Source organism: Fundulus heteroclitus, chromosome 18, assembly GCF_011125445.2.
Source record: "Fundulus heteroclitus isolate FHET01 chromosome 18, MU-UCD_Fhet_4.1, whole genome shotgun sequence".
NCBI classification, from domain to species: Eukaryota; Metazoa; Chordata; class Actinopteri; order Cyprinodontiformes; family Fundulidae; genus Fundulus; species Fundulus heteroclitus.
In genome coordinates, this window is record NC_046378.1 from 28385723 (window position 1) to 28402392 (window position 16670).

The 16670-nt window shown below is 37.5% G+C and overlaps 1 protein-coding gene across 1 annotated transcript; it reads left to right on the forward strand.

Annotated features, from left to right (window-relative positions):
* The first annotated feature begins 1007 nt into the window (after nt 1-1007).
* Nucleotides 1008-15268, forward strand: slc13a5b (solute carrier family 13 member 5b). Its single transcript, XM_012874588.3, has 12 exons — nt 1008-1183; nt 3601-3729; nt 3831-3967; nt 4350-4570; nt 4690-4870; nt 4971-5093; nt 5215-5424; nt 5525-5631; nt 5725-5846; nt 7725-7886; nt 10948-11085; nt 13696-15268. The coding sequence occupies exons 1-12, from the start codon at nt 1046-1048 to the stop codon at nt 13819-13821; spliced, it is 1794 nt and encodes a 597-aa protein (XP_012730042.2). The 5' UTR covers nt 1008-1045; the 3' UTR covers nt 13822-15268.
* The last annotated feature ends 1402 nt before the right edge of the window (nt 15269-16670 follow it).

The window sequence follows — 16670 nt, forward strand, 5'->3', positions numbered from 1 at the left end:
CCCTCTTTCAGCCAGCTGACTGCCAGTGGGCAGCAATAGATGGGGGAGGGGCATAATTGCATTACTCTGCTCTACACACAAAAACTCTGGTCCACTGACACTTTTTCTGGCACCTCATTTGGTGCAGCTTAAACAGTAGGACTGGCGCAGGAGTAAAGATCAGCAGTTTTGAAACAATTAAAAACGTCGGAAAACTTGACACCCGAAACTGCCGTATGCCTTCAAGCAATCCTGCTGTGGGGTTTTTTTCTCATAAATGTCTATTTCGATTTTAATTTTCTATTTACTTTATTATTAATTTATTTATCTTTTTAACTTTTTTTAAATAACCAATATCACAAAATGTGATTTATAAAGCTGTAACAACTAAGTGACATAAATATTCTTGAAATTTCAACCATGTTCCTCTTCTTTGCCATGGTGCCAAAGTGTCATTGATGGTTTGCTCTTTGTTTTTGTTTTTATTAACAAAGAACAATTGCAGGATGTTTCAATGGTGAACCATTCATGAAGGAGTAAAAAAAAGTGTAATAGCATTCCAGTGTCTGCTCTTGCAGTTTCCCTACAACTCTTACATTTAGAATTTTTTGTGAAATATTCTATACAAATAACCAATTACCTTGCCTTGTTGACCTCTAAATACTCTCCGTGTGCCTATGCATGGGCTTATCAACCTGAATAAACTGATAACATTTTAATGATGACCATAAAGGGAGTATTGTAGTGGAAAGGCGTTCCTTCATAGCTGCTTGATCAGCAGTTCTCTAAAGGTGATTTTTAAAAGGGAACGAAAATATTAGGACTTAGTTTTAGGAATATGGAAAACAGTAAGCCTACTCTGCTGTTGAATAGGAAAGTTTTTTTTTTGTTTTTTTTTTTATCTTGGAGAGGGGACCCATCATTCTCACTCTCAGACTCTCACTCCTCATTGTGATTCGGCTCCCTCTTTCTCTCCTTTATCCGCTGTGGGACTCTCCTCCTCCTTCTCTTCCTCCTCCTCCTTCGGCTCCCCCTCTCCCCCCTCCGTGCGTCAAATTCTCGATCCATGGTGTTCAGGCTCACTATTCCTCCGTTTTTCTTCAGGATGGGTTTCTTGAGATTTCTTTGCTCCGTTAAGAACGATCTCATCATCTTTTTAACTCCGTGTGTTCTCCTTCCACTACCTCTGGTGATCGGGACATCGGTATGTTCTCATTTGCTGTTAGACGGTGGATTAACTGATAAAAACTTATTTTTTTTTAATAGAGATGGAAGTTGGGGAGAGAAATGTTAGACAACGACAGGGCAAGTGTTTTTTTAACTTAGTATTTCTATCCATTGATCCAATTATTAAGATATGATTTTTTTTTTTTTTTGTGCTTCTGTTTTTTCGCACCTGTCACATGCGCTGCGCACTCTGGAGCGCAGCGCACGAGAACTGCGCAGTGTTCCCAGAGGCAGCAGTGTGGACACCAAAGTCCTGTTGTTTTAACTTCTTATTTTTGTTAGCATGAACTGTCAAGTGCAGCGTGGGAACACGCAAAGTCAAAGGGCCCTGTCCACATCGTTAGCTCTCCTCATGTGACAGAGGGTCTGCAAGCATGTTATGAATGCAAGGGTGGACTGTAATAAAGCACAGCAGCCACAGACAGGACTGCAAATTAGCTGTTTTTTATGTTATAAAACATGTTTTCCACTTTTTAAAGAATTCTATCAACAATATTACACCAGAGGCTATTTTTTTTAATCGAGGTCCAAAAAGAATTGATAGATCATTAAATGATTACTTGTGTTTGTATTTAAGTCGGGAAGAAAATTGTGAAGTTGGGAGAAGACAAATCTCCATGCATAGACATTGTCTTTTGGAGTTGTCTAGGCTCTGCATTGAGTCTAACATTTTTGTTTGCTATATTTCTGACATTTTTAGGATTTAAATATTAAAAAACGTTTGAAATGTTTGCGTTGCAGTGTAAAATAAAAAGAGTTACCAGATATAGTTTAACAAAAGTAGTTTGACACTAATAAGCTATCATTGAATCTATGTACAATTTAATTCAAATTCTAACACAAAAAGCTTTTTGCAGTTTTGTAGCGTTATACATTTTTTTTTAGAATTAATCAATCTGGTTGAAATAATCTATAAAACAGATAAAGATCAATTTGGTAATATACAAAAAAAAAAAAAATTTACAAGATGAAAGATCAAATTGGACTGAAATTCCTCATTTAAAAAAATGTGAACAGCTTGTGTATTTCTGTGTGAGAAGTGACGTATTTAAAGGATTAGGCAGATATAATTAATAATGTTCAAGTTCGATCTAAAAAAATATGAAAAGTAAATTTATTTGAAGAGGTGCAGGGATGAGCAAAATGTTTTGAGTCAGTGTTAACACAGAAATGTGTGGGTTTATTTTTATATTTTACATTTATACATGGATAGGTATATGTATATATATATATATATATATATATATATATATATATATATATATATATATATATATATATATATATATATATACATTTCATTATTGTATATGAATTTTAACAGGCGCATATTGAGGTTGTTGAGTATGTGCATGCAAGTCGTTTTGTTTGTGAGTATATGAATATGAAGCATATATGAACGTTATTCATATAAAAATGTAAAAATATCCTGCACTGAAACAGTTTCAAAACTGTATTAGCCTAAATAAAATAAGAAAACGCACAAAAAAGCAATCAGGTGAACACTGTGAACACTAAATAGACGTGAAGGGGTAGAATGTTAAAAGCCTAAAGGCCATATCTTGCCACTGTCACACTAGCAACGTCTTTCAATATTTTGTGTATGTTTGACCAAAAAAATAAAACTTAAAACATTTAAGGTCACAGTCCTACATTTGTATTTGTTCTTTTACATTTAATACATTCAAATATTTATTTTAATTATTCTATTCAGTCACTGATTCACAGCAATTACCTAAACAATTTCTGAAATGTATGTTTTTTTTTAAGATGTCAATGATTTAGTTCCTTGTTTGTATAGTAAAACCAAATGCAATTATTTCACAAAAAATAAAATTTTAGATTACGGCATGCTGCAAGACATTTTGGATTTTTTTTTTTTTTTTTTTTTTTTTTTGCAGCCCCACCCGCCTAAGCCAGTGGGTTGAGCTATACACTGCTCTGGTCAATACAATTGGTCTGAAACAAACTTACTGTGCCGGTTAGCCAATCAGATCTTAGGCTCTAATTTAGGAGCCAGAATTCCAGAGTTCATAGTATTTTGTGGACACTGTAAAATGAGAACATGGAAGTATCTGAATAAATATTGATATAATGCAATATGATATAAATTATCTTATGATTTATCTATTTACAACACTGTGGCACTTTTGGTACTCCATAACTATCTGCTCTGAGGTCTGCAGTGGGGAAGTGTTTATTATGTGACCAAAAACAATAGAACAAACTTATCTTCACCCTTTGAACTATCATAACATACAGTTTAAGTTAACCTGACATTTTCTGATCTCAGACGTTTGTATTGGTGTCTGAGAGGTTTTGAGCTAAATTAGCCATTGCATCATAAAAACGTAGCTGTTTTTATGCAATGTCTTTATGTTTTTTTTAATACAGGAGGCAGAATGTGCCTATGTGATTATCTTGATGGCTGTGTACTGGTGCACGGAGGTACTGCCACTGGCTGTGACAGCACTTCTCCCAGCTGTCCTTTTCCCGTTGTTTGGCATAATGCAGTCCAAGGAAGTGAGTCAAACAACTGCAAAAAAAATCTGATGTTTTTTTTTTTTCACTATAAGAAATGTGCCAGAAATTCCATTAACTCCTGCATGATCTATTTTTCTCAGGTGGGTATGCAGTACTTGAAGGACACCAACTTGTTATTTGTGGGAGGACTGCTGGTTGCTGTGGCTGTGGAGCACTGGAATTTGCACAAACGGATTGCTTTAAGGGTGCTGCTTTTCGTTGGTGTACGTCCAGCGCTGTAAGCTGATTAGGGACAGACATTCATACACACCTTTCATCTTTAAAACTTGTATTTACTAGGCCTATCTACTCAGCTATCAAAAGAGCAAATATACTCAAGATAAGGGCGCTGCGTTCAAGGTTTTCGCTGCATCATAAAAAGTCTGTTTGTGCCACTTTGTCACCTATGGTTATACAGCAGTCACAGCCTGATTTTAAGAATTCAGTTCCAAAAGAGCTTTCATTTTTTTCAACCGTTTATTTGTGATGCCCGCTTGATCCTTGCAGGGACTGCTAACTAAGTTCACCAGTCAGTGGGTGAGAGATGGGGTACATCCTGGACTAGTAGCTGGTGCATTACATACCAGTTTGATCGGTTTATTTTTTTATGTTTCTGACAGGCTGATGCTGGGTTTCATGGGAGTTACGGCGTTCTTGTCAATGTGGATCAGTAACACAGCTACCACGGCCATGATGGTGCCTATTGTGCAAGCAGTGTTGGATCAGCTCAACGACAGTGAAAGAGAAGTGCCACAGATCCTCAGCTCAGACGAGCCCGTCCAGACATCCGAGACTGACAGCAAACCACCTGTACAGACAGAAAAAGAAAATGACGGACACAGTAAGCCCTTGTTAGGAGCCACGTTTAAAGACAAGAGAAAAATACGAGAGAAATTGGGTAGCATCAGAAGAGTTTGGCAGGACTGAAAGCTCTTTTCATTCTTCCCTCTTTGTCGACAGGCCCAGTGGTGGTGACTTTCTTAGATGCTTCAGTAGAGGTTGCCAGGCATAAAGAGGCGATGGAGAGGCGGAGAATGTGTAAAGGGATGACCTTGTGTGTTTGTTACGCTGCCAGCATCGGAGGCACCGCCACGCTGACAGGAACTGGTCCCAATCTGGTGCTTAAGGGACAAATGAACCAGTGAGTGTGCCCTTAGGAGTTACAAGCACCGGGTTTTTTTTTTTTTTTCAAATTTTTTTCTTTTTACAATACAGCTGACCTTCTTTTAATGTTTCTTCAGACTGTTTCCTGAAAATGAAGAAGTGATTAACTTTGCCTCCTGGTTTGGATTTGCATTCCCAAACATGATCCTCATGCTGACACTAGCCTGGCTCTGGCTGCAGTTCGTCTTCATGGGGTTCAAGTGAGTCTTATCATGGCTAAAGCCTCAGTTTAGAGACTGAAACGTAAAAATGTTTCCTGGAAGCACCATGCTTTACTGTACAGCTGATACAAAGATTCAGATTTCAATGTGATTCCTCCAGTTTCAGGAAGACATGGGGCTGTGGGGCAACCAAGACAGAAAAGGACATTGCTGCATATAACGTGATCCGTGAGCAACATCGTCAGCTGGGGCCAATGTGTTTTGGAGAGATAAGTGTCCTAAGTCTCTTCGTTTTGCTGGTGATCCTTTGGTTCTCGAGAGATCCAGGTTTTGTTCACGGCTGGGCTACCAATCTAAACTCCAAAGCAGAGTTTGTACTTTTACTTTTCAATTCTGATTTTGCACCAAAACACAAATTCATGCATAGATCCAATTGATGGTAGAATTTCCTCTTTCCTCTGACCTATAAGATATGTGACAGATGCCACAGTGGCAATCTTTGTGGCCATCCTGCTCTTTGTCCTACCCTCTGAGCCACCACGATTCTGTTCATGCAGGACTCAGAGTTTTGACACAAGTAAGTCATCATTCTGGAAAAATAAACTGCTGTTAAAGTGGAGCGTGCTCTGTAATGTTTTGACTCTGGTGTGTATTTTCATTTGATCTGCAGCAGCGCAACAGTCCTTTGGTTCAACACCACGACTCCTCACCTGGAAAGTTGCCCAAAAAAAGATGCCATGGGGTATTGTGCTTCTGCTTGGGGGTGGGTTTGCCCTCGCTAAGGGTAGTGAAGTAAGTAAAAAGAGCAGAAAAATGTCATGACATGATGTTATGTTAAACTTTGTCACTTTAAGTAATGCATTTTACATTCCATCGAGCAACATTCAATTACTATTAAAGAACTAATGTTTTGGTATATAAGTGATCTTGCATTCTTTAAATTTGCATTACTTTATATTTCATTGCAATATTCAATGTTATTCCACAACACATTAACCTGTGTTTTGTTAGACTAAGTTATGTTTAATTATCAATCAATCAATCAATCAATCAATCAATCAATCAATCAATCTTTTATTTATATAGCCCTTTGCAACACCTAGGGTGGCCAAAGTGCTGCACATAAAATCAACATTATTGACACAGAATAAGAGAGAAAAAAAGCAAGAACAAAATATAGTACAAAATATGACATTGTGTTACTAGATGTTAAAAGTCAGTCTGAATAAATAGGTTTTAAGCCTGGCCTTAAAAATGGCAAAGTCAGTAGGGGTACGAATGTCCGGAGGCAATTTGTTACAGAGCCTAGGCCCAGCGACTGAGAAGGCCCAATCCCCCCAGTGTTTGTACTTAGCTCAAGGGTCTTCTAACAAGAGCTGATTTGTTGACCTTAAGGCCCTAGTTGGGCTCCCAACGCACAAGAGTTCGGATAGGTATGGAGGGTCAAGAGCATTAAGGGCTTTAAAAACAAACAGCAAAATTTTTAAATCAGACCTAAAAAAAGCTGGAACCCAGTGGAGAGAAAAAAGGACTGGGGTGATATGCTGTCGTCAGGGAATAGTAGTTAAACTATGTTAGATCACAGTATGCTGTTTTATTTTATGTCAAAGCAAAACACTTTTCTCCACATCATTGTTTCTGACTAGTCCTTTAAACACATTAGCAACTTTTATTTTTTATATTTTTGACAGGCATACCCAGCTGTGTAACACTTTACAATAAGGTACACAAAATTTGATTAACTTTTAGGGAACGCCCTTTGAACTAATCATGTACTTGTGTGTAGCTAACCAGTACTTACTGGGGAACACAACACCAAGCCTTACTAGGGGACTAGTGGTTATTTATCATTCAGGTAACAACTAAGAGCTCGCAATAATCCCACAGTAGCTGCAACATTTGTATACTTTTAAGCATATCTGTTTGGGGTAGCGTGTCTTTTCCACGGTCAATTGCAATTTTAAACAAGAAATAAGTAAGAAATTTATTTTAAAGTTAACCAAAATCATTTTCATCTGTCATGTTGCTACATTTGGAAGTAAACAATCAGTCCTCTCCTTCAACAATGTCTTAGTCAAGTTTTTCTCATTTCAAAAGTAGAAGAATGGTGAGGAACTGATCCAATGCACTGTGTAGCCTTGTTTACTTCCTGCTTCCTGAGCCAATCATATGAGAGTTCCCAAGGTTCTCATACCAGAGCACTGCATTTGGTATTTTATCTTGGCAAAAGAGCAGCAGCCTGCAAACATGGAAGCTAGGTATCAATATTACTTATTCCTCCTTTAAATTTGAACACAGTAAACGATAATATATGTTATCCAAAGAACTCAAACTACTCATATAATGCATACATCCTTCTATCACAGCAGAACAGAGCAATCTACTGATCGTTGACATTACGATGTCTAAAAATGGCTAAAAAGGTTTTCTAACAACATGATTTCGAACTGCTCAAACACCTGTTTTCAGGTTGAACAGCTTCTGAATCTTTGAATGTGTTGATTTTGTGAATCTTTCAACATTACTTTCAATGTTTCAATACAGACCAAACTCACAGTCCCATTTACTCGTAACTACAGTTGGTCACCTTGTGTTGAATTGCGTTCTGTTGTGTTTACTGACACCTCACTTCACCTCACCTTACCTCACATCATGTTTCTCTACTTTCAGGTGTCAGGACTCTCAAAATGGATGGGAGACCAAATGACGCCCCTGCAGAACATACCTCCCTGGGGAATTGCTATCATTTTATGCCTGCTGATTGCTACTTTCACAGAGTGCACCAGTAATGTGGCAACTGCAACGCTATTCCTACCTGTCTTAGCTACAATGGTAAGAGCTATTATAAAAGAAGTTATGTGACATAAAGGGAATCGATGTAAAAACAAGAGACAGGTTCTCAGACTGCAGAAGACATTCAATCATGTCTGACCACAGTGGTTCATTTAGTTAAGGTCCTTCCTGGAGCTCTTAGCTGATTTCACTTGAGCTCCAGCCCTCAGAACTCTCCCAGTGAGAACTGGCCTACTTTCCCATGTTTGGCAAGCTCTCTAGTTGGTTATTTGGGGTGAATATGTTCAATTCTCCACAGTGGGGCCCTCCCCCCATTAATAACCTGCCAAGTACACCAGTGCAGCCCACAGCCTTGTCTGGCTGCTGCATAGCAGCTAAAGAATAGCATTACTGTGCCTACTGGCTGACAGAATCTGAAAGATAATTGTACAAAGTGCAGTTCTCAATTAGGATATTCAAACTAATATATTTGAAAGGTAATGCTAAGAATCAACGCAATGCCAGTGACTTGCAAAAGTATTTAGTTTTTAAGTAGTTTTTTTGCATTGCATTGCATTGCAACCGCAAACTTTGGTGCATTTTGTGTGGACATACAGCTTTTATTTATTTTCTTTGTGTTGCTTTCGGTATATTATTATTTATGCTCCATTATTTAAAGGAATGCAACACATCATACAAGTTAAAGATACAGTTGGGGAGAAATTTAAATCCGGGTTATTTTTAAAGCAACATGCCAAGCTGTGAAAATCTCATGGAGTACTATTCATTCCCTCACCTGAAAATTGAAATAGTGCAAACGACAGCTAGAAGCCTCCCAAAAAACGGAGCTCTATCTAAGACGCAGACAAGAGATGCATGGTAACTCTGGAGAAGTTGCAGCAATCTACAGCTCAGATAAGACAATCTGTGGACAGGATACCTATTAGTTATAGGAAGAAAGCAGTTTGCCACAATGCATGTAGGGCACACAGCAAAAAGAAAGTGCTCTGGTCAGACAAGAGCAAAAATGAAGATTTTTGGCTACCATGCAAAAAACCATGCATGGCAAGAAACTATATTGCACATCACCTTGAACCCCACACCATCATGGAGCAATATGGTGGTGGTGGTAACATCATGTATGAACAATGCTTTTCTGCAACAGGTACACAAAACTTTGTCAGATGCAATGAGCTAAATACAGCGCAATCCTCGAAAAAAAACAAAAAAAAACTGTTGGAGACTGCAAAAGACTCAACACTGGAGTTCCTCTTTCAGCAGGATGGAAGCCCTGTAAATACCACTACAGCTTCAATGGAGCTGTTCAAGTCAAAACATACTCATGTGTTAGAATGACCAGCTGAGAATTTGTGGCACAGCTTAAAAAATACTGTCCACACATTCCCTTCATCTAGTCTGTCCAGTGACATTTTTGTGTTGTTAATTCATCTGAACAATGTTTACATGGTTCAAAAATGTATAAGCTAAATTTGGTAGATACTTTAAAAATGTATACCTGTAAAGTGAAACTTCTTTGGAGTCTAGAATTCGATTTAGACATTTATTAGAAGTCTAAACATGACAATATGTGTTAGCTAAGACTGACTTAAGCAAAAAAAAAGGAGCTTCAGCTTGAGACACTTCAACTAATTAACTTTTCTTCCTGAAGCATCCATCAGGATACATACCCCAAACATTATATGAATTGTAGGCATCTCAGCTTGGATTATTCAGGTTCTAATTTTGTTGCGATTACATTTAAAAAATTTTAACCTGTGTTTCTCACCTGTCATCTGTCATTCTGTCACCACTGCTTCCTCCCTCTTTTACCATGGTTCTGTGTTTAGTTTTGCCTGAAATTTTTCTCAAGGCGATAAACTCAGACTCAGACTCAGCCATACTTTAATGATCCCAGGGGGAAATTACTTAACTGATCTTGGTTTCTCGAGATATCATGGAAGCCTCTTTCTGTCAGAGCACAGCCTGTACAGTTTGATTGTTTAATGATTCAGATGTAAGCCAAGTCTACCTTTAGCTCAGGCAGTTGTGCTGCCTGTCTAAGCTTAGAGGAAACATATAGTAAGACATTGATGCTACCAATAGACACATCATTGACTCATGTCTGAATGAGGTCGGTCTGTGTACTGTATACTTTCTATATTAAAATTGGGCATGTTGCTCATTGGGTGTGCTTGCGTTAGTTTGCAACACACCTTGAGCGAAAACATCTGTGTCTAGATGGGCAAAGGTGGTGAAGATAAGACTTCTGTAACTCCAGTAAAAGATTGAGTATTGACTTTGGGTGGTTAAATGTAAATGTCTACCACGTTCTATTTGTAAAAAAAAAAAAAAAAATGCAAACTATGCATGTTTTTTCTTTTACTTCAAAATGATGTACTACTTGTATTGATCTCTCACACTAATTCCAGTGAAATACATTGAAGTTTGTGCTTTTAACATTACAAACTGTAAAGAAGTTGAATGCATGTTGTTTCAAGTGACTGTGTGTGCAAGCTAGTTCAATATAATCAAAACAGGAGGCTAAGAATAAATGATTCAATCAGGTACTCAAAGCAAACAGTTTGGAAATGACAATTTGGAGCAATAATAGCTTGTGGCTCATCGCATTTAGTCATGATGTCAAGTGAATCGTTGATTAAAACAAAATCTATTTACCGAAACAAAAACACTGTCATTGTGGTGACCTGATATACAGTTTAAATGAAGTTTATTTCCTTCCCCTCATTGTTTATTTTGAGAGACATAAATTACTGTGCACTTGTTCAAGCTTCTGTGCCTCATGATATGTAATTCAGAAGCAAATTCAACTCAGTAATGTTCTCTTAGTCCCAGCAGTCTGCCATTATCGTGTACGCATGCAGCGTTTTCCTATTTTGGATGTCATGACTCAGCACCAGGCCAGCAGAGATTACAACTTAATTACACCCACCTAATGAGAGTTTTCGCTTTGTGCTGAATGGCACACATTTCATTCAGAGTTATGAGTCAGCGATTGTGGTTGAAGAAAAATAGCCAGATAGAGGAGTGTAGGGATTTTGTGATCACATCTGTGTTCATCCCTGCTTTATACTCTTTAAAACCTCCTCTGTGATTATTGCAGTCTCAGTCCATTGGAATGAATCCGCTGTACGTCATGATACCCTGTACTCTGAGTGCCTCATTTGCCTTCATGCTGCCCGTCGCCACCCCTCCAAATGCCATAGTGTTCTCTTATGGATACCTCAAAGTTGCTGACATGGTGAGTAGGACAGTTGATTGAGGGGGTTATTATGTTAATAATATACTGATTCTGAAGTTGCTGTGACTTTGCTGTTTCTATTATACAATTAAGACTCCAGAACCTGTGTTTAATCATATTTATAGTTGCAGCCTAAGCAGTTATATAAAACATGTTGTGAAAAGCATACATGTCCCCACTACCCAAACTGATAAAAGAATAAAGGTAAGTTTAATGAGATTGTGGGACATCTAGTGATTAAGATGCAGGTTAAATTAGAACAATTACCCAAACCATTTTTTCCATGTCTCCTGCAAAGCATGGGGGAGAAACTATGCTGAGTAGCTACCACAAATGAGAAGGAGCTTTGCTAATATTTACTATCTGCCTTGTTTATACTAATTTAGGTATGACTAATGAAAATATAGTTCGAAATGATATATGGCATGTTGGGCTATTGATCCTCACACCTCAGCAGACTAATTCTAGAAGACATCGTGCAAGGTTTTGCCTTGTTTAAAAGTTACCATTGGAAGGAATCACTAGAAAAATGTTTAAGTTACAGGTTTAAAATAGACCGTGACCCCAACCCTGGTTGTTTCATGCAAAAGTGCTGTTGTTTGTTTTTGCTCTTAAATTCTGGTCAGTACCTTCTTGCATGGCCAGGCCAGTTATTGTCTCTGTGACCATGGATGCATGCAGCTTGGACCTCCGTGACAGTCACATAAATCCATGTTCATACTGTTTTTGTGCCAAGAGAAACAACATCGAGTTCCACTTGAAGCTTTTTTCATTACCACATCACAGGGGCAATAAGGGCGCTGGTTCTTCAAATGCCTGCTCAAAAGAGAAGTAATAGTAAATGGATTTCTCATTAGGATATCACCTAAGCTTCTGTGTCGATGTTGCCTTTATGAAATAGCTAAAACAAAAAGGTTTGCCTCTCTGTATTTCTACAAAACAAGTGTTGCTGTTGGTGTTGATGTTCTTGATCTGACTTGAGGTTGTCTTTTGTATAATCGGTGCCGCCTATTGAATGGGAGTCAGTCTAACCCTCGTATCATGTTACCAAGAAAGAACAACATCAACAGACTTATTCAGTTTAATTAATACAAATGCAAAATTAATCGTCAAAGGTTGATAATAAACAGGATCTCAGTTAAACAAACTCCCAGGCCATCTCTACTGTTGCGATGTTAAAGAGGACGTATAGGGTTCCACAAGCAGAACAAAAGCTTCTCTGTCCTGTTTGGATGTGGGGTTTAACTCAGAGGCACACTGTCTTCCTCTTTACCTTCACATAAACTCTCTCAGAGAGGCAGAAAAATGTATCATCCTTTAGAGAAGTTTCTTGTGGCATCCCTGTGAACCGGGGAGTCCCAAAAGCTTTCTTTAATACCAATGCCCCTTTCCTTTCTGTATTTTTCTAAGGCAACGCTAATATGCTACATTATGTCCAAGCTGAAGAAATGTATAATCTTTTTGAAACACTTACTGTCACGGTGAAAATAAAGTAAGTCCTCTTGTAATTCTTTGGTTTCAAGTTCAGGACATAATAAAACAATTTGTTCTTTACCAGGTTCTAAACTTATTTCAAACTTATATCAAAAGTACATAAACACTAAATGTTTTTTAAAATGCTATTATTTATGAAACCAAAGCAAACCAAAAATACTAAAGCTCAGTGCAGAAACCCCCCCACTAAAACCACCCTCCCCGCTTTCTACTGTAGTTCAAAATGAAAAGCATGCAGGTGCTGCTTTTCAAATGCACTCGAATAATTTATCATCAGAGTGTGACCTTTACATGGAAGGTTGGAACTCAGGCAGTTTGCTGATCTGGAGCGTATAGATATGAGTTAACACAATGCCTGGCAAGACAGGTTTCAGCAGTAGCCTTAGTGAAGCAACCACTGAGCCCCATCAGTCTTGAAAGAGTAATAAGGCAATTTTTAAAGTTTTAAAACCCATTGGTTAACAGCGAAAAATATTCACTAGTAGAAAACAATTTAGCCCAGTTACTAATCTTCCTAGGAATGGATGTTGCAGCACATTCACCCCATGTTCAGGGCATGGAATGACCATAGAAAATGCAAAAAGGCCAAGAGCTCCATCTTAAACTCATTTAGCACGTTAAATGTTAAAGTTCAAGAGGAGGTGACGATTAGTTAAAGTTCACACAAGTATGACTTGTTTAGAGTGTTTGCAAGGTTACATCCCAGTGAATTAAAAGACTTTGGAGAGATGAGACAAAAGTAAAGGTTTGAGCATAATACACAGCACCATTTTAAGATAAAAATAAGAATAACATACCAGCACAAATACCTCCTAACAAAACCAAGCAGCCTGGTGGAGGGGTACTGATTTGGTCTTGGTTTGGAGCCACAAGCCTACAAGTTAACATTAAATTCCCCAGTATGTCAAAGTATCTGATTTTTTTTTTTTTTTTTTGTTAAGCTAAGTCATGTTTCTGTCACAGTTATAACCATACTCGGGGAAAGGTTTTGACAAAGTATCATCATTGAACTGATGATCTTCAATAAATTCAACAAAGCAATATTTTGTGATCTAATTTTCTTCAGGTAAATGATGCACATTTTTAAAATCATTGTACTGTTTTTGGGCCCAACAGGCTAGGACTGGGATAGTTATGAACATCATTGGCATCATTTGTATTACACTGGCCATCAACACCTGGGGCAAAGCCATGTTTAACCTGGACACTTTCCCAACCTGGGCCAACGTCACAGGCGTCTGAAGGACTGCCGCCATCAGACATGATCTATGCACGCCCTGCCCTCCCCATCCTCAGGTGACAAACACCTAAAGCCAGAGTGAAAGCACGGGACCAAACGGTGAGCTTCATGTGTTGTGCTGCTGTCTAGGTTTTGTTCTCAGTGCTGAGAGATATATTAATGTTGTGTTGTAAGACTTTCATGAAAACGCATGATGCCTTAGATGACATGGTGGAAACCAAATGCTGTCTATTACCTTAAAACCTTAAAATATGAGGTGTCTGAGCAGCTAATTCTGGTGGCGTAATTTATAACAACTCTTATTTTTTTAAAGGAATACAGATGTTTTTTCTAGTTTTGTTTTATTTTGCATAAATGTATTAAAATATTTTTAAAAGGTGTTTTTACATGTATACATGGTGTTGCAATAAAATCACAAACTGGTTAAAATTGGATTTGTTTGTGATAGATCAAAACAAACGATCACATAATACTGAAGTGGAAGGAAAATAATACAGTTTTTTTTTTTACTTTCTTTAAAAAAAAATAAAAGATCTGAAAAGAGTGGTGTACATTGATTATTCATTAATGTTGTTTGCGCTCTAAAAAATCTGACCAGCTCTGCTTATACTGAAGTCGGTTGTGCTGATTTTTGTTTAAGGGGATCTGAGTAATCCTTTAACAATGCTTATTTGTGAAAGCATATGAAAACAATGTATAATTTTGCGAACAATATTACATTTATGTCCTACTTTGTGTTGGTCTATCACAGAAAATCCCAACAAAAGATATTGAAGTTCATGGCTGAAAAATTACAAAATGTGAAATGGTTGAAATATTGCAAGGCACTGTAATTTGTTCTCATGGATGTATATTACATTTAATGTGTCTGTTGCTCAATTTTACTACACTACACAATTTTATTTTTTAAATAAATGTCTGAAAACCTTATTCTGCTTTCTCCTCTCACTAGAACTTTACACTGAAAGTCTGCGAAGTTTCAGTGAAAAATTCAATATTGATGATGTAAATAAGGTGGTGTAAATTTGCCCTAATGCAGCCAAATGTAATAATAAAATTCAGCTTTTAAAATGTAAATACTTTTCAGACAATATCAAAGACACTGTGACGAGAGCAATTCAGCGTTGTTGTAGGCACCTTTTCTGTGTCTTTCAAATGCTGTATTTCCATTACTGTTAAATATTCAAGGCACTTTTAACATCGGGTAATGCTACTGTAATTTACATTAAAACCTATTTCACCAATGAGTGTTTTAGGTTCTTATTTTCTGAATACAGTTAATGTCAAAAAGCCTTATTGTTGGGTTTGGTGTTTTTGGTATTTGGGTGAATGTGTAGACCTTAGGAAATGCCTGAATGGACTATTATTCCCAAGCATCATTTGGGCTTTAAAGGCTTTAATTTTAAAGGGTTTCACTCTCTGTCTTCCTGTAATTATGAATTTTATATATATATAAAAAAAAACACAGTCAAGTTGTTTTTCTAAATGTATTTAGTTTTTTTTTTCATTTTACACCTGATAAATTAATTAAAAAAAGTTTTAAATAAGTCAGACTTCTTTTTTTCTTATTCAATAAACCTTCATACAGCAATCTAATTCAATTTATCAAACATGGTCATGCAATCGATGCAGTCTTTAGGCTCAAAATTAATCCTTTGGTTTTACAGACAGATGTTGACTCTTTTTGACTGTCTCTGCCGGAGATTTAAACTGGGCAGGAATGAAAAAGAAAATGCAGCCCAGTCACCGCTGACTTATCACCAAAAACAAAATAACTGAGTTTTATCACGTTCTGCTGTTTCTCAACCTCTCATGACAATCATCCAGGCTTCAAAGCACCTTTGTGTCTCTGCCTCTTGCTAACTGACCACTTGTCTCTATCTCAAATCAAATATAATCCTGTAAACACTGTGTGGAAAACCACAGTAATCCTGGACTTAAATGCCACACCTAATGTATGCTGGCAACGCTGTGTGACACTGTGCTTCTGTGAGACGTTGTGTAAGCCGAGGGTCAACGCAACGATTTAGTGCCGCATTGTTTTGCGTCATAAACATTATGGGCTCAAACATGACATTTCAATCTGCGCTTACGGGTCTTAGCAAAAGTTTTCATACCCCTTGAGCATTTTCACCTTTCTCATTTTACAACCACAAACTTTGATATTGTTTTTTGTGATTGGTCAAAACAAAGTAATGTTTATTTATATATATATATAAAAAACTAACCATCTGAAAAGTGTGGCATGTAATTGCATTCAGCCTCATTTATTCTGTTTCTGTTAATGATCAGAAATGCCATCAGAAGTAACTGAATAAATGAATAGTATAGATAAAGTATAAATATTGCTGTTTTGTTCAGGCCCTAGATGTTTGTGAAGGTACATTGGTGAACAAACTGCATTATAAAAAGCAAGTAAAAAAAATTAAACAGGTCAGAGAAGAGGTTATGGAGAAGTTCAAAATGATATCAGAAGTTTTTAACATCCTACCAACCACCGGTAAATCCATCTTCCCAAAATGTAAAGCATATGGCACAACTGCAAAGCTACCAAGACACAGCTGCCCACCAGGCTGGACAAGAAGAGCATTTATCCGAGAGGAAGCCAAATGGCCTTTAGGTAATGTTAAGGATCATGCAATCACAGAGGCTGGAGCTGCAGAAAGCTTTTACCAGGGAAACAGCAGATAACCTACGGACGCCAAAGACTTCACACATGTGGCATGCATAAACAAATGGACAGTTATCTCGGGGCAGAATGGGTACATGGATATCCCTAAAGCCAGGCTCTTTCAGTTGAATGGTGACATGTATCCCAAAGGCAACACGGGAAGAATCAACCAGTTCTGGA